Here is a 19705-nt window from a genome sequence, read left to right as displayed (position 1 = left end):
CTTAAAATAAATTTTTGTGCAAAAATGAGTATAAAACTTTCTATCCCAGTAAATTGGAATTGGGGAAAATGTAGCATAGTTTTATTTTATATTGTGTAATTATGGACAGTCCTTAGTTTTAAAGTCAGTTGTTTTGAACTATTTTCCAAAAGGTGGCTGTATTATTATGGAATAGTTTTATTTCCAGCCTAGTCCATGGCATCGTTTTTTAAATAAGACTATAATTAACAAAAAGATATTGATGGACATGGGCAAAAGGTAACATCATGAAAGCATAGGGACCATGGTAGTTTGAGGACCATTGTACAAAGCAGGAGCACTGCGTAGTACTCTTTTAAGGCAAGCTTCCCTGCCCTCTGGTTCTGTTGAGGGACCACAGCTTATGATACTGCCCAGTTGTGATGACAATCTTGGCAGATCCACTGGATTTCTCATTTGTCATTTCCAACAGAGGATCTTTTTAAATCTTCCTTGGTTGCCAGTCTTTCAGTCTTTATGTATCCAGTCCAAAACAAAAAATTTTTTTTAAAACAAAATATTTTTTAAAGCTGACTTTTAAATTATAGAAGTAATAGATACCTATGATTTTATTTCTTTATTTATGAAAGATTATTTATTTTAGAGAAAGAGTGCGAGCATGAATGGGAGGGGCAGAGGGAGAAAAAGAGACAATCTCAAGCAGATTCTGCATGCAGGGCTCAATCTCATGACCCTAAGATCACGACCTGAGCCGAAACCGAGTCAGACACTTAACCAGCTATGCCACCCAGATGCCCCAGTGCTTATGATTTTAAAAACTAAAGCAGTGTAGATGGGTACAAAATGAAAATAAAAGTTTTACTCCTTCTGAGACCCTTTGACATTTATATACTGGCTTGATTCAGAAAGATAGCCCTTTGGGGGAATCCTTTTGTAAAGTCTTCATTTTGGATTGTCCATTCATTATAACTTAGGTTTATTTTTTTTTTTTTAGTTGGGTTTACCATATTATCAGGTTTTCTTAAAATGAGAATATATCTGATTTCTGTTTTTAAATGCAAGTACAGGCGTGATTCAACTGCTTGGTGTTTTTTATTGTTTCAGTTAGCGAAACATGGAATGAAGATTGTCCTTATCAGCAGATCACAGGATAAACTGAATCAAGTTTCCAGTGAAATAAGTAAGTTTTTCACACACCCTCTTCTTTCATATTTACGAAAGGATACAGCTAATCTAAGCTGAATGTTTTCAAGTAGGTATCTAGCACTGACATATTTATTTATAGTTCAGAAAGCTTCTTATGTTGTTAAAAGGGATGCTCTATTTTTATTTATTTATTTATTTTTAAGATTTTATTTATTTATTTGACAGAGAGAGACAAGTGAGAGAGGGAACACAAGCAGGGGCAGAGGGAGAGGGAGAAGCAGGCTTCCCGCAGAGCAGGCAGCCCGATGCGGGGCTCAATCCCAGGACCCTGGGATCATGACCTGAGCCGAAGGCAGACGCTTAACGACTGAGCCACCCAGGTGCCCCAAAAGGGATGCTTTAAAATGGGTCATCATTTTTTTTTCAAATTAATATGGAACTGTTAAAATTTCCTTAAAATGTCTTTTTCTGACTCAGTTGTTGTTAGGAGCCAGATTCTCTGATTATTTTATCATGTTCTACTTAAACACCTGAATTCCTTTTCTGTTGCTTTATTTCAGTATTCTTGCATTTTCTTTTCACTCTTTGACATCATTGCCTCTAAATGTAATCATATATAATTGAAGAAAAATACAGAAGGCAGTCTATCTACATATGAGAGGGAATCTTTTGAGCTTTCTTCTTAGGCAGCTATGCTTGAGACCTGAATTACTGTATAGCAAAGATTCTTAACTCATGTCTAATTAACCAACCCGATGGATAAAGCAGTGCTGTCCGTTTCCTGGGTAGAACACACTGACTGCTGTTCCCAGCGTGCTGACTGTTCGCAGCTGGTCGGGTTCTCAGTGTGATGCTTTTGTGCTTTTAGCCCCCCAAGTCACCTTATTGGCTTTAAGAGTCAGCTATGCTGAGTGCATTTATTATTTAATATTCCACACACTGATGCGGTATTTGTGTAAAGAGGGGGAGTTATTTCTACAAAAACGAAGTTGAATGCTCTGAAAAAACTGAGAAAAGCAAGTTCTTTCAGAAATTGGCTGTCAAATTAGTGGTGAACAAGACAAATGTAAAATAATTGGAAAAAATGATAAAAAGTAAGAAATTTGCTCTCCGATTGTTTCGTATGTGTTGAAATTTTTGCTGCACTTTAAAAGAACTAGACCTGCAATCATAAATGACGCATTATGGGCGTGGGTGAGACAGGAAAGTCTGGAATACCAGTCAGCAGATCTAAACTCAAATGTAAGGCAGGGATCCTACCCAGAGGACTGGTGAATGAATTACACTTATGCAAGGTTTAAATTAAATAAAATGGTTACAATGTGTATTTGTCGTTTTCTAGGATTCCTGCTTTAACTTCTATGAGTAGCCAACTAATAAACTGCTCCAATTCTTTCAGATGAGAGAGGATTTCTACTGCATTTTTTTTTCAGCTGTACTGAGATATCTCAACTGCTGTATAATACTGTGTAAGCTGAAGACGTACCACATACTATATTTTATTATTAACATTACTACCTACTATTAACATTTATATGGTACTTTATTATTTATTCCCTCACATGTATTATCCTCTTTTATCTTTCAGACATCCTTGTGAGGTATATATTTTTGTTATTGTTTCTTTCCAGGCCGTAACTGGTTCTTCTGGACAGACTACATATAAATGCACTTAATCTTTATGTAAAAAACAGATCCTTATAGATAATAATATTAAGTATGTTAAATTTTTTTTTTCTTAAACCCTGTTGCTGTCATAGATCTTTACATCTTTGGCATTTAAGGATTTTAACTTTCAAGTTTTGAATTATATAAACACAACCCTGAAGGTCCAAGACATACAGTATTTTGCAGTTTGGCTAAGGTGGGAATTTGAATGAAACCATGGCACTAATGAGCCTGAGGCAGTTAACTTAGATAGTAGTTGAACTTCACATGTTGCCTGATCTTAACACTGTTTCTTTCTTAGTTCCCTGTGCTCGTGTGTATAATTTAACTCTTACAGTGATAAAAATGTTGGGTTTGTGCATGTGTAGATAAAATTGGCTGTTAATGAAAGCATTTCCTAGTTGCTGGAAGTAAAGGTTCATAGGTGAAAAATAGAACCTTTGATGAAATGGAATGTTGAATTTTGAAATGCTGTGATCTGAACAAACCACCATCTACTTGATCCCAAGACAAGTAAAAGCTACCTCATGACAGTCTTTTAGAAAGTGCTCCAGCCTGTACAAAAAATTGCTCAACATGCCAGAAGTATACTTTAATGATATTTGAGAATTTATTCACTTGTGATAGGAGGTGACATATGACTGGGCAGAGATGCCATTTTGGATAAAGACGGGATCCTGTTCAAACATTTTCATGAAGGCACAGATGGTAATGCACTGAATTGACCTTTATTATGTTTTCCTGGGCATCATATAAATTTAATGAGAAAGGTGGTATCAGCAGACCAGGTCGTTGGTTCTAAGCTGAAGAAATACAAAGGAGATTATATACACCTGTACAGGTTTTCAGCTCAGATGTAAATCATCTCTCTGGCAGGATAGTGTTTTGATGAACATCTATTCCAGGAGAAGGAAGGACCAGAATTTAATGTTGACAGAGACAGACTAACTCTGTTTATGCCTTCAACACATCTTTATTGAATGCCTGTGCACCAGGTCCTGTGCTAGATAGTCCGCATACAGTGGTGAGCATGACAGAGGCACTCCTTGTTCCATGGAACTTACACGCTAGTGGAGGAGACAGAGAAAAAAAAAAGGTAGAAAAGCAAAAAATGAAACAAAGCAAATCAGACAAATAAATAATTGCAGTTTGTAATAGTGCCATGAAAGAAACAAACAAGGAGAGAACATGGAGAAGTTCTCATTTTGTAGCAATGTGGTGAATTTTATGACTGACAGGATGTTAAAGGGCCAGACTAATAACCTCTTGCCCATATAATGGCACTCCCGTTATGCAGCTGGAGCCTTAGGTGATGAGAGTATCCACTGGGCCCTCTTAGGGGGTGTAGTGGTGGAGGGATTGTGTGTGCAAGTTGCACATGATAAATCCACTCCAGCATTTCTTAATGAGCCTTTGAATCCCTGCCACTACATTACGCCAGGAAGTTGTGGCCTCCCAAACTTACTAAATGGAGGGCCGTCATGGAGTCCAAGTTGCAGTCAGCCAACCAAGTTAACTAACTCTTAGAGCCCCTTCCAGTTGTATAAGCGAAATCTCTGGTAAGTGATTCATATTTTAAAAACTATCCCAGTCTGGCATTGTATTATGTTTCCCTTGGCCTAGCACTCTTAGAATCATTCTCACATAGATTTCCTAGGTATCTGGCAATACAAATTAGCAAACTTCTGCAATTATTTTTGTGTGTCAGTTATTACTTTATGGATCTGACTTTATACTTGTTCCTCAAAGAATGCTGTGATCTTACCCTGTTATGACTAGCAGTAAGGGATGGTCTCATTGGGTCTTGAGGAGAAGAGGAATTCTCTTGGAAGGAAACTGCCCTTAGAGTTACCATGACGTTATGCAGGTTCTTCAATCCCGGGAAAGCTAATCTCTTCCGACACAGGAGAGCAAGCTATTTCTCTTTGCACTGGCCAAGGGAGGCTCAGAATAGCTCAGGGGTTCAAGATCCTTGGCTTCAGTTGAGTCCACACAGATAGCCCCATCCCAAGTCTCATTCAGTGTTTTCACTTTCATACATGAGACATGGTGAATCTGTGGAGTTCAGCTTACACATTGTAATTCTGCACCTGGCACAGTTAAATCTGATGTTAGCAAGGGGAGCCCTGTGGCTGTAAAACATAGAGGTTTTTATTAGGGCTGCCATAGAAGTTCTCTGGTTCTCTGTTCATAAATGGGAGCTGAAAGTTTAAAGACCTAAGTTTGTCATTTTCTTTCTGTAAATGCTCCAGTGCATTCAGAAGAAGCTATGCTATACCACAATCTTTGTATTTATCATTTCTGCCCAACTCAAATGTGACAGCTACTTGGTCCCTTAAGGCACTTCTTCAGTAGATACTTTATTATAATCAGCAGCCAGCATTAATTTGATTAATGGTGATGCAACTGCATTATGGATCAAATCAAACCAATATCAAAGTCCTTTGAGGTCTGTTTTTGGGGATCCCACTGCTGATACCAATTTCTCTATCAGTCAGACTTGACTCAAGAAACAGAAGTCAGGCAAGTTAGTTTAACTAGGCTAACTTTTCGTTTCTTTTCTTTTCTTTTTTTTTAAAGATTTTATTTATTTATTTGACAGAGAGAGACACAGCGAGAGAGGGAACACAAGCAGGGGGAGTGGGAGAGGGAAGCAGGCTTCCCGCCAAGCAGGGAACCCGATGTAGGCCTCGATCCCAGGGGGACCACGACCCAAGCCAAAGGCAGACACTTAATGACTGAGCCACCCAGGGGTCCCTAACTTGTCTTTTCTAATCCAGCTCTTACATTCACTCCAGGAGGTTAAACTCATCCCTCCTTCTTTCCTACATGACTGAAGAAGAAAAGAGGAAAGGAGGGGATTGAAAAAGAAACCACATGCCAATTGAGAAAAAACAAGGACTCTTCTGGGCTCCTGTCACCTTCTGACTCTCCACTGTCATTATGTAAACTTGGGGATTCTATTTCTTTAGAAGCAGTTTCTTGTGAGTGTGCAGGACAACCTACTTATCAAAGTTCTTCATGAAAATTTTTAAAGGATTATATATAATTTAGTAGGGAACTAAATGTTTTGCCAACAATGGATAAGTGCTTTCTCGGGATAGGTTGCTTTGATGAATTTTTGCTTCTTTGTAAGGATACCTGTCACCCATTGAATTAATACAAGCTGAGAGTCAACACATATATAAGAAGCTTATTTTATTATCTTTGTTAGCCAGGATTATTAATATATTCAGTATCTTTGTCAGTTTTGATTTGTCAAAGAGAGAAACTCCTAGATAATTTTTGAACTCTGAGCTAAGTTTTTACTTGCAGAAAGCACAAAGCAAAGACTAGCTTTTAGAACAACCTATTGGCTCACAAAATGTAGAGATGGTGATATTTACAGTCCATATTTGTACATGGCAGTTGGTAATTCTGATTGCATTCACTTTAATCGGCTTTGATTTAAAAAACCACACATTTCTGTCTTTGATTTAAAAAAAACAAGGGGCGTTTTGGCTTAGTCAGAAGAGCATCTGACTCTTGAGTCCGAGCCCCATGTTGGGTGTAGAGATTACTTAAATGAAACAAAAACAAAAACAAAAAAAACAGATAGGGTGTTTCTCTCTTTTTGTTAATTATCTCAGGGTATAAAGCTCTGGGATGGCCCTGTAATTCTGTGATCTCTTGAAATGTAAAGCTTTTAGAAATGTAAGCACTGGGTGTTACATGCAAACAATGAATCATGGAACACTACATCAAAAACTAATGATGTAATGTATTACATTAATTATACATAATATTAATACATATTATTAATACATAAATACATTAATACATAAATTAACGTAACATAGTAAAATAAAATTAAAAAAAAAGAAATGTAAATCTTATTGGTCTGTAGTCAACAGAGGAATAGGGTTAGGTTAAAAAAAAATCAGTTTCACTTTTTCAAACCTTACCTCTGATCAAATCTGTATAGGTTAGATATGGATTTGACCAAATAAGTTTGTTTCACAATTTTCTGATGCACTCTCAGCAGCATTAATGTGATGCCTTGTTATATTTAGCCTGTTTCATTTATATAAGGACAAGGTGTTAGTGAACCTTTTTACTTTCATGTTTAATGAAACTAGAACCACATGATGTTAGGATCAGAGAGTTGACCTCATGCAGCCCCTAGAGTCTTATATGTTTTTCTGTCACTTCTGTAGTTACCAGAAATATTTTTATTGCCCCTACAGTTCACATATTCTAAGGTAAGGAACCACCAGGAACCAAAACCCAGCTGGTTTGCCTCTCCTGGTTTTGCCTGTGGTACCTGTAATTGTAGAGGTATCCTTGTACTTTAAGATCTCCAAATTCGTCAGCGTTTCCAGAAAGTGACATTTTGTGTACTACCCATGAGACTGAGGTGTCCCACAAGCCACTGAGCAGGTGCCAGGACAGTTTCCTTGAAGCATTGTTTCTACATATTGGAGTGTAATTATTGTTCCTTACTAGTGGGCTTGTCGTGCCTAATTAAATGAGATTTACCGTTAAATGAAACATTTCTGGCATGGTCATGGTTACAAATTTGTTTTATCTAATTACATCCTGGTAGGAGGAAGGATAGATTCTTATTGAGCCTATGCAAATGATTACATTGCCATGTAAGGTGAAAGAACTCAGTAAGGACATGTATACCATCTGACTATCGTGCTGATTAGTTTTGCAGACAAGGCCAATCAATATGTGTTGTATTTTCTTTTTCTTTTTCTTTTTAAATATTGTGTGTTGTATTTTCTATACATTTTCCATCTTTAAATTTACCTAAACAATTTAATAGTTTATGTTCCAGTTGCTATTGCTGCATAACAGCTACCCCAAACTTATCAATGTGAAATAATAACCATGTTAGGTACTCAAAAATTCTGCTGATCAGGAGTTTTGCCAGGACCTGGGAGTACAATTCTTTTGCCTCTCATGGCATTACTGAGTTCCCTAACTGTGATACTAGCTGGTGGAGAGGCTGGTTCAAAAGATTTAAGATGGCTTCTCTCACAAGGCTGGTGCCATGGTCGGGAATGACCGGAAAGCTGGACAGAGCTGGGACTGTTGGCCGGAGTGCCTCTGCGTAGTCTCTCTAGCATGGCCAGATCAGGGTAGCTGGACTCCTCACAGGGTAACTCTCATCCCTCACAGTGAATGGTGCAAGACGACAAAACATAAGCTGATGTGTTTTTGTGACCTACTCTCAGAACTCACGTAGTGTTACTTTTGCTGTATTCTATCGGTCAAAGCAGACATGAGCCTGCCGAGATCCAAGGTGAGAGGAATATTCTCCACCTCTTGATGGAGGAGTGACGTGGTAACATTGGAAAAGAGTGTGTGGGAAGGGAGATATTTTTGGAAAATAAAATCTGGATCTGGAAAATAACGGTCAGCCACAGTTTATAAGCTATATTAAGGTTTTTCAGGGAATATTTTTCTCAATTTCTGGGGGATCAGTTGGTGCAACATACCATTCAAAGAGTGCTTCATTCCAGTTTGCCCAAGGACAGCCAGCCACAAAGGGGTGGGGGAGTAAAAAATTAAGAAGAAAAACATTTTCTCGAAACCACTGTTAAGTTTCTTTCATTGATCTCATTCAGTTGCAAAATTAATTCTTCCATTGGATCTTGGGTCAAAAACATTAAAGAGTCCTATAGATACTGACTCAGTTTCCTGGTATAATCTGTCCCATAGTTGAGCTTGGTGGCAGTGTCAGGTTACACTGGGAAGGAAGTCTGACATGGGAGTTGATTGTTTACAGCATTCGTGACGGTCAAGAGTACTGAAACAAGCTTCCATCTACTGAGGCTATTATTTATGTGTTCTTTTTAAAGACTCAATTTTCTGATGTCCAGCTTAAGGGCCTCCAGCTTTTGGCAAACATGAAGGAAAAGTAGGAACCCCCTGTTAATAAGACTGATGACCTCTCGTTCACTATTTACAATAATTAACAGTATCAGAATAGAATACCCTGTTTTGCTATAATATAGAGGTAATTAATGATTTAGTCAGTAATTTTTCTCAGGGCATGAGCCTTATGGTGGACACAAAAGGCATTGATAAAGCTCCAGGGACTTCAATAAAGTGTTTTAAAATTGCCACCAATTAACCGTAATCGTAGATATCATTTTGTTCATAGTCGTGTGCCAGGCTGTGCACAGGAGCATGAATACATTTCTGTCTGTCCTGAAAAGTATACACATGTTGAATGATATTCATTATTAGTCACACCTTGGCTCTGCCCATGTTATGGGCTTGATAAACAGAACAGCTCTCATAAGAGAGTTGAGCTAATTAAAGATATAGAGAATATACTACATATCTAGTTTTTTCCTAATAGCGTCTCTGCTGGGTAGTGCTACCTAGTGGCCATCTGGGAAATACCAATGATAGTTCGGGTACAACATATGTCTTAATCAATTTTATTATTTTTATTATTTTTTTAAAGATTTTATTTATTTATTTGACACAGAGAGAGAGACAGCTAGAGAGGGAACACAAGCAGGGGGAGTGGGAGAGGGAGAAGCAGGCTTCCCGTTGAGCAGGGAGCCTGATGAGGGGCTCGATCCCAGGACCTTGAGATCATGACCTGAGCCGAAGGCAGACGCTTAACAACTGAGCCACCCAGGCGCCCCTTTATTATTTTTAATATTGTGGCCCAAATTTGTGAAGGCAGTAGCATAAAGAGTTGCCAGGAGACTAGTGGTTATAGCAAAATATAAGCATAAGTCACGGGTGCCCAAGACAAGAAATGATTAGAGTCGTGGTTTAAGTGACATTATATTACATATAAGTAATTCAAATAAAACATAGCCTTAAGAAACAATAATTATTAGGAAATCCAGCCTTTTTAGAAACAAGAAACTTTTGTTAAAAAACGATTCAAGGGATGACAAAAGTCAATAGAAAAGCTTAAAAAGTTAACAGGCTGTTAGAAAATGAGAGTGTTTTGGGGAGATACAGAACCGTTGTTGGCCAGGCTGGATACCGAAGGTACAGAATAATTTTTTTACAACTTTCTCATTACGAGAAGACTATATTATCAAAGATCAAATTTCTTCTCAACAGCTGGTTTCATACTATTTAATTCATAAGCTTTCTTTGTTGGTTTTAATATATTTTATACTTACTTATACATATATTTAGATAAGTGAACACTTTCACCTGAACCTTAAAATGTATTAACTTTATGTTCCATTATTACGTTGTAAGAAGATTCACCTATCACAGTGACTTTGCCATCCCAATTGGGGTTTTCTTTAAGATGCCTCCTTCTTTAACTCACTGTGATATTAGTATAGTATCTTAGGGTCAATTAAGAATCATAGAAGTTATATTTAAGTTGACAATGCAGAGCAGTACAATCATTATTGATACCAAGTTTGTCTGAGAGATGACATTTGCAAATTTTACACAGAGGACAGGAAGAGTAATTAACATCAATGATTTGCAGCATTGTCTGAAGTTTAGAAAAGCCCATCCTTTCATAAAGACACCAACTGTCATAACTTAAAATAGTTTGTGGAAGCAATGATAATATAGCTAACTGATAAAACCTATGTAGAAAATTTAAAAGTTCAAAGAATGAAATGTTAGAAAGAAGACATATAGCCACTTTTAAAATTAAAATGGTCAAACTAGTTCTAATTTGGCCAATGTTTTACCTTAATTAAGACTTTTATGTATATCTTGGTTATCTTATATAATTCTTTGTTTATTTACCAATTATTAAAAATACTTCAAAAGTTTATTAGTGCATTTAAAATTAACTATTAGTTGCTAGCCAAATGTCTGTTTGAATTTTTTACTGTCACTGCTCGAGCTGGTCATTTCTGTGAGAATGAATTTTCTGAAATTTCTAGCACATTTTAAAGCATTAGAAGTTTTGTCCTTGTCTGGTCATTCTTGAATTTTCTCTTCTCAGATTTAAAGGACCACTGATTAGTCTCTATAAGCCACTCAGAAGAGGCTTTTTTAAAATATAAAATGGTTGGTTGAAGGTATTGTTCAAGTTTCCTGTATCTTCATTGATTTTTCTGTCTATTTGCTCTTATCAGTTACTGTGAGGGTGGGAGTTGAAATCTCCAACTACAATTATGGATTGTCTGTTTCTTTGTGTCTGTTTTTTTTGTTATTAACAAAAATAGCATTATTACAAATAGCATTAACATTTAAGGGCATTATGTTCTCTTGATGAATTCATTCCTTTATCATTATGAAATGACCTTCTTTATTCTGGTAATATTCTCTGCACTGAAATCAACTTTGTTTATCTTTCTTTTGGTTAGTGTTAGAATGGTATATATTTTTTTCTGTCTTTACTTTTAACCTATATGTGCTTTATATTTAAAGTGGGTTTCTTGTAGACAGCATAGATTTGGTCTTTTTTAAAAAAATTCAATTTGATGACTTCTGCCTTTTAATTGGGGTTCTCAGACCATTTACACTTAATGTTATTGTTGATAGGATTGGGTTAAGATCTACCCATTTATTCTTTGTTTTCTATTCATCTCATCTGTTCTTTGCTCACTTTTTTTTTTCTGCCTATGTTTGGGATTAATAACATGTCTTTAATCATTCTATATTATTTCCTTCCTTGGCTATTGGCTGTACATCTTCTTTCTTTGTTTTTAGTGATTGCTTTAGATTTTGCAGTGTTTATCTTTAGCTTGTCACAGGCTACTGCTACTTGATGTGGAGCATGAGAACCTGACGACAATATACTCCCACTCCCCACTGTTTTATTTATTTCTATATGTTATGAATTGTATAACATTATTTTTGCCATAGTCAACTGTATTTTAGAGAATTAAATTTAGTTTTTGTTTTTTAAAGTCTTCATTATTTATACACATTATTATTTCTGATGCTTTTCATTCCTTTTTATGGATACATAATTCAGTCAGGAATTTATTTTTTTCTTTCCTGTCTGAAAGACTTCCTTTTGTATCTCTTGTAGTTCTGGTCTGCTAGTGATGAATTCTCTTTGTAAGTCTGAACAAAGACTTTTAGTTCTGAATGTATTTTTTCTGGGTATAAAATTTTAGAATGACAGATTCTTTCTTCCCCTTTCAGTACTTTACTTTGCTTCATTGTGTTCTGGCCTGTAGTCTTTTTGACAAGAAGTCTGCTGTCATTCCTATCTTTTGTTGTTTTTTTTTTAACCACCTCGTGTAAGTCACTTATTTTTTTCTTCTCTGGTTACTTTTAAGATTCATCTTTTTATTACCAGTTTTAAGGAATTTGAGTATTTTTTCCCTTGGTGTACTTTTATTCATGTTTCTCATTTGGAGTTGACTGAGCTTAAATTTATGTGCTTATAATTTTCATTATATTTGGGAAAATTGGTGCCATCAAATATTTTTTCTATCCTTCACTCTCTTTGTAGGATTTGAGTTATACATATATTAAATGGATTAAAGTTGTCTCTCAACTTACTGATGTTGTCTTCTTTCATTTTCTTTTTGGGGGAGGAATCTCTTCTTTCTTTGTGTTTCATTTTAGAGAGTGTCTTTTACTGTGCCTTCGCATTCATTAATTTTTTTTTCTCTAGTGTCTAATCTGCCATTAATCCTGTTAGTGTGTTTTTTTTTTTTTAAAAAACACACATTTGGGGGCGCCTGGGTGGCTCAGTCATTAAGCGTCTACCTTCAGCTCTGGTCATGATCCTAGCGTCCTGGGATCGAGCCCCCACATGGGGCTCCCTGCTCAGCGGAAAGCCTGCTTCTCCCTCTGCCCCTCCTCCTACTTATGTTCTCTCTCTTTCCCTCTTTCTCTCTCTTGTCAAGTAAATAAATAAAATCATTTTTAAAAAATAAAATAAAAATCCAGACATTATATTTTTCTCTCAAAAATGAAATTTTAGGTCATTTTTGTATCTCCCTTATCTCTTTTAAAAATGTTCACCATCTACGTTTTTGAACATACAGCAGCCCTTATTTGTGGGGGATATGTTCTAAGACACCTCCGCAATGGATGCCTGAAACTGTGGATAGTGAGTACTGAGCCCTGTACATACTATATTTTTTCTGTATATCCATCTTATGATAAAGTTCAATTTATAAATTAGGTGCAACAAGAGATTACCAACAAAAATAATAGAATAACAATTACAACAATATACTCTAATAAAAATTATATGAATGTTAGTCTTTCAAAATATCTTATTGTACTGTACTCACCCTTCTTGTAATGATCGGACATGATAAAATGCCTCCATGATGATATGAATGACATAGGCATTGTGACCTAGCATTGGGCTACTGTTGACTTGCTGACAATTCATCAGGAGAATCATCTGCTTCCAGACCATAGCTGATTGTGGCTAACTGAAACCTTGGAAAGCAATGCTGTGAATAAGGGAGAATTACTGCATATGGTGTGTTCTTGCTCTTGTTTTATCCTTGTCTTTCTTGCTATTAGTCTCGTTCGTGCTCTCTCTCTCCACTGTATGGTAATTCTAGGGACTCTGTCTTCCCCACATGCTCAAGTCTGTTTCTTCAACTCGGAACTGTTGATCTCCGAGTTCCTCTCTCTTCCTTCCGGTCTAAAAAATCTGTAGGCAGTAAGTTAGGGCAGCTGTAGGCCTCACCTCATTTGTTTCCTTCTCGCGGCTATGACTGTCCTGAACACTGTATCTTGCACTGACTGCAAACCATTGTTTCTTATGTTTTGTCCGGTTTTTTCAGGTTAAGGCAATGGAGTAAATCTAGTCTGTTATACCATCATGGCTGGAAACAGAAGAGCCCCATACTCCCTCCTTTTTACCCTTATAGATTTCCTGGTAAATATAATTATTATCTTTGCATGTGATTTCCTGGTAAATATAATTATTTGCACATGTCTATGAATGTTTGGTCTGCATTAGGCTTTTTTTTTTTTAAGATTGTATTTATTTGTCAGAGAGAGAGAGCACAAGCAGGGGGGAGCAGCAGGCAGAGGGAGAAGCAGACTCCCCACTGAGCAAGGAGCCTGATGTGGGTCTCGATCCCAGGACCCTGGGATCATGACCTGAGCCGAAGGCAGATGCTTAACCGACTGAGCCACCCAGGCGTCCCTGCATTAAGCTTTAAAGAAAGAGCAGGACCAAACCTTTTGGATGTTTGCCCTGTGCCTGGTATGGTTAAGGGGGATGGGTCCACTTCGTAAGTGTTATTTTGGTGACCGAAGAGCTCTTGTGAAATGGCTTAGTATTCTTAATCTTGCACAGAAAGATACTCTTGAAATTTAGTTTATGTTCCAATTTTGGCACAAGTGGTTTTCTAAGCTAATGTGGCATCGCATCGCAAAGCTGTCCAACTAAACATTTTCACCAAGTGTACCTTATTGCAACTTCATTACTGTTTGTTACCAATCGTTTACTCTGCTAGAGAACAACATCTGCAATATGGGTGGATATTTTGTTAGAAATGTAGTCTACCTACCAATTAGTTGGCCCAGCCAAATTAGCATGTGTTGATCTGCATCTCCAATTAAGGCAGCTGCCGGGCTGTTGCTGTTCTACAGCTGGCATTAGCGTTAGGCGTGTGGGCGTGTGGGGAGTGTACTGCGCCATGGCCAGACACTAGCTATACCTCTTAATTAAAACATTTGCTTATGTTTGCATGGTTTCTTTAAAACAGCAAGTGGTCTTTGCAATTGGATTATTGATGGCTCAGTAACTTTTATGTAAAAAAACTTTTTTTAGTTGAGGAAATGTGGGACCAAGGTGTTCTGAAATGAGTCCCATTTAAGTAGATGATTGGTGTTTCTCCTCCCACTTGAAAATTATTACTTGTTATTCTAAGTGGATAATTGTAATTGGGGTATGGACTCCAACTATAAAAGAATTTGTAGAAAGACATATTCTTTGGATGTATTTATAAAGTTCTTCAGCACTTTTATGTAGGGATTGCTTCCCTTTTCATCACGGAAAGTACTTTGAAAATTTGATGGAAAAGGTTCACTTTAACTTGATTTTTCCGTCAAAGTTATATATTTTCTTGTCAATTTTCCACTTTTTTTAATCTTTTTTTTTTAAGATTTTATTTATTTATTTGACAGTGAGAGAGGGAACACAAGCAGGGGGAGTGGGAGAGGGAGGAGCAGGCTTCCCGCTGAGCAGGGAGCCCGCCAGATGCGAGGCTCGATCCCAGGACTCTGGGATCATGACCTGAGCCAAAGGCAGACACTTAATGACTGAGCCACCCAGGCGCCCCAATTATCCACTGTTTTAATAGTCTTGTTTTACCATTACTTCTTAAATGCAGAGTTTATGTTACATGCTACTCTTTAACTATAAATCTCTAACTACTAAGTACTAATTTAAATGACTTGGTGCTGTATCTAATACTAAAATGAAAGGGAAGATGAGTCCATTAAAATTGACAAGAAATTTCATAAATTTTGAATTGTTTTATTCCTTCACTGTTAAGAAAAACCAATAGAATTAATATCTAATGACAACAGGCTAATAGCAATAAAGAATGTTGATGTCGAATCAGCTTTCATTGTGTTTCCATTCTGTTTAATTCTGTAGTGATGTGTAAAATCTAAAATGTAATCACTCTTCAATAACTGATAAGCCACAAAATGTTAAGTGTATTCATTTTTTGGGAACACTTAGTAGAATCATATTTAGGTATGCGTAGTTTAGAAAACATACCCCACATGATTTTAAAGGTCATTCCTGTTTAGGAACTACTGATAGACTAAACCCCTCACTTTTTAAATATGGAAACTAAGTCTGAGAAACCGAGTCCTATCTAGTTAATGACTGAAGTGGGCAGAGTCTTTGGCTTCTTGTGCTATGTTCTCCATTACCCCTCTGCTCTGAATTTGTGCTTTAAATATTGTAGCTGGGGAACTAAGTGATAATTTGGGGGACCAAAACATATGTTTCACCAAAACATAATATCACAGTTACATAGCATCAAGAGTTTAAAAAACAAACTAAACTCAACTTGCATCGTGACTGTGTTTGAATGCAGGTACCTATTACAGTTATTATCATTGGATCAATTTTAGGATATGTGAGCATTTTTACTAAAATGAACATATTTGTTCCTTTTCATTTTTTAAAAAATTTTTGAAAAACTTTTTAGTTGACATGCAATGCTACATTAGTTTCAGGTGTAAAACATAGTGATTCACATCTCTATACATTGTATGTTTACCACAAGTGTAGCTTCCTTCTGTCACCATACAACACTATTATAATATCATGGACTGTATTCCCTATGCTGTACCTTTATTCCCATGATTTATTCATTTCATAACTGGAAGCCTGTATCTCCCACTCCCCTTCACTCATTTGCCTATCCTTCCATGACCCTTCCTTCTGGCAACCATTGGTTTGTTCTCTATATTTATAATGTTGATTCTATTTTTTTGTTTATTCCTTTACTTTGATTTTTAGATTCCACATATGAGTGAGATCACATAGTATTTGTTTTTCTCAGTCTGACTTACTTCATTTAGTATAATATCCTTAGGTCCATCCATGTTGTTGTAAATGGCAAGGTTTCATACCTTTTTTGGCTGTGTAATATTCAGTGTGTGTGTGTACCACTTCTTCTTATCCATTCATCTTTTGATGAACTCTTAAGTTGCTTCCATACCTTGGCTATTGTAAATAATGCTGCAATAAACAGGGGTACCTGTATCCCTTTGAATTAGTGTTTTCATATTCTTTGGGTAAATACCCAGAGATGTAATTACTGGATCATAGGGTAGTTCTATTTTTAATTTTTTGAGGAACCTCCATATTGTTTTCTACAGCAGCTGCACCTATTTACATTCCCACTAACAGTGCACAAGGGTTCCTTTTTCTCCATATTCTTGCCAACAGTTGATATTTCTTGTTCTTTTCATTCTAGCTGTTCTGACAGGTATAAGGTAATATCTCATTGTGGTTTTGATTTGCATTTCCCTGATGATTAGTGATGCTGAGCATCTTTCCATGTATCTGTTGGCCATCTGTATGTCTTCTTTGGAAAAATATCTGTTCAGGTCCTCTGCCCATTTTTTCAATTTAAATTTTAGGTGGTTAACATGCAGTGCACTATTGGTTTCTGGAGTAGAATTCAGTGATTCATCACTTACATACAACACCCAGTGCTCATCATAACAAGTGCCCTCCATAATACCTGTCACCCATCTAGCCCATCCCCCACCCACATCCCTCCATCAACCCTCAGCTTGTTCTCTGTTGTTAAGAGTCTCTTATGGCTTGTTTCCCTCTCTCCTTTTTTTTCTTTTCCTCCTTCCCATATATATTTATCTGTTTTCTTTCTTAAATTCCACATATGAATGAGATTATATAGTATTTGTCTTTCTCTGACTTATTTCACTTAGCATACTACACTCTAGCACCATCCATGTCATTACAAATGGCAAGATTTCCTTCTTTTTGATGGCTGAGTAATATTCCTGTGTGTGTGTGTGTGTCACATCTTCTTTATCCATTCATCAGTTGATGGACATTTTGGCTCTCTCCATAGTTTGGCTATTGTTGATAATGCTGCTATAAACATCATGGTGCATGTATCCCTTCAAATCTGTATTTTTGTATCCTTTGGGTAAATACCTAGAAGTGTAATTGCTGGATCATAGGGTAGTTTTATTTTTAATATTTTGAGGAACCTCCATGCTGTTCTCCAGAATGGCTGCACCAGTTTGCATTCCCACCAACAGGGAAAGAGGGTCCCCCTTTCTCTGCATCCTTGCCAATACCTGTTGCATTCGATACACCAATAACAAAGCAGCAGAAAAAGAAATCAAGGAATCAATCCCATTTGCAATTGCATCAAAAACAATAAGATACCTAGGAATAAATCTAACTAAAGAAGTAAAAGATCTGTACTCTGAAAACTATAGAATACTTATGAAAGGAATTGAAGAGGACACAAAGAAATGGAAAAGCATTCCATGCTCATGGATTGGAAGAACATTGTCAAAATGCTTATACTACCCAAAGCAATCTACACACCTAATGGCAATCCCCATCAAAATACCATCAGCATTTTTCATAGAACTAGAACAAACAAACCTAAAAGTTGTATGGAACCACAAAAGACCCTGAATAGCCAAAGCAATTCTGAAAAAGAAAAAACTGGAGGCATCGCAATTTTGGATATCAAAGTATATTACAAAGCTGTAGTCATCAAGACAGTATGGTGCTGGCACAAAAACCCACACATAGATCAGTGGAACAGAATAGAAAACCCAGAAATGGACCCACAACTGTATGGTCAACTAATCTTTGACAAAGCAGGAAAGAGTATCTGATGAAATAAAAGCCTCTTCAACAAATGGTGATGGGAAAACTGGACATGCAGAAGAATGAAACTGGACCACTTTTTTAATACCATACACAAAAATAAATTCAAAATGGATGAAAGACCTTAACGTGAGACAGGAAACCATGAAAATCCTAGAGGAGAACACAGGCAGCAACCTCTTCAACCTTGGCCATAGCAACTTATTACTAGACATGTCATCAGAGGCAAGGGAAACCAAAGGAAAAATGAACTATTGGGACTTCATCAAGATAAAAAGCTTCTGCACAGCAGAGGAAACAGTGAACAAAACTAAAAGGCAGCCTATGGAATGGGAGAAAATATTTGCAAATGACATATCTGGTAAAGGGTATCCAAAATCTACAAAGAACTTATCAAACTCAACACCCAAAAAACAAATAACCCAGTTAAGAAATGCGCGGAAGACCTGAATAGACACTTTTCCAAAAAAGACATCCAGATGGCTAACAGACACATGAAAAGATGCTCAACAGCACTCATCATCAGGGAAATACAAATCAAAAGCATGATGAGATACCATCTCACACCTGTCAGGATGGCTAAAATTCCTTTTCATTTTTTAAGAAACAGCCATGTCCAACTGGATATTTGAAGATGACTTTGCATTAGTAAAATCCTAACATAACTACATAAAATGGTTAATTTTACTAAAATGAGTTTTTATTAACAAATAGTCTTCCAGTAATATTTGAGAGATTTCCTGTAATAAGTGATGAAATAAACACCCATTGTTGATCCTTAAAACAAGTATGAGGACAAGATGGCGAGGTTCCCCAAGATCCCTCAGTAGGCAGTAAAACTGACCTTCAGTTGCAGGCATCAACTGCACATCTAGTTCTGCTTCTACTGCTATGTGGTATTTCTTCTGCTATTTCTAATTACTCATCCCCCTTTCCCACAAGTTATCCTTTATGGTATTAATCCAGAACCCAAGATGCCGTGAGTGTGTGCCTTGTTTTCCAGTCTTGAATTGCTCAGAGTTGTGTTTTTGGCTCCTAATTTCTGAATTGCATGGGGGATGGAAAATTCTGGAAAGCCTTTATTCATCCTTTGTGTGTCTTTTAGGACTGGTTTGTGAGGCTGGATGTTGGACCACTAGCAAGGTAGACGACACCCTCATAGGTGGGACTCCAGCTTTCCTACTGCTACAGTGTTGCCCACTCTCTTTTGATCAGTTTTGTACATTGAGTTTTGCATCCTTTAGATAAAAGGATGCAAAAGATAAAGATAAAATCTTTAGATAAAAGAGCCTATTGCAGCAAAGTTTGAGAACCATTGCTATAGATAACTCCCCACACCATCTTGGTCCGTCCTTATTGTGTCCTTGTAACAAAGGACCTGTTTTACTCAGCATGTGTCTCCATACGCCTAGACTTTGATCCTCCTCACAGAAAGAAATACCTTCTCTAGGAGCCAACCTTTTGCTGGTATCTTGATTACCAATCTCTTACTGGTTCCTTAAGGACTTGTTCCCACAGCATTCCTCTCCTCTGATTTCTCTAACAGATACCCTTTAGACAGGTTTTTTTTGGCCTGATTTTTGTTTTAAAGATCAGCAGATTTCATTTAATCACATAAATCATAATTTATGTCTTCTT

The 19705-nt window shown here is 36.8% G+C and overlaps 1 protein-coding gene across 1 annotated transcript in view; it reads left to right on the top strand.

Annotated features, from left to right (window-relative positions):
- Positions 1-19705, top strand: part of HSD17B12 (hydroxysteroid 17-beta dehydrogenase 12) — a 166734-nt gene that overhangs the window by 64830 nt on the left and 82199 nt on the right. Inside the window, exon 3 of the mRNA XM_028111182.2 lies at positions 1084-1159. Within this exon, the coding sequence (XP_027966983.1) occupies positions 1084-1159 (76 nt within the window). The remainder of the gene's footprint in view (positions 1-1083; positions 1160-19705) is intronic.

Source organism: Eumetopias jubatus, unplaced genomic scaffold, assembly GCF_037043125.1.
Source record: "Eumetopias jubatus isolate StellerSeaLion01/CBP00866 unplaced genomic scaffold, mEumJub1_p1.0 scaffold_13, whole genome shotgun sequence".
In the NCBI taxonomy this organism is placed as follows: Eukaryota; Metazoa; Chordata; class Mammalia; order Carnivora; family Otariidae; genus Eumetopias; species Eumetopias jubatus.
The sequence above is the reverse complement of the archived record's forward strand: the minus strand, read 5'-3'. Positions and strand labels throughout refer to the sequence as shown.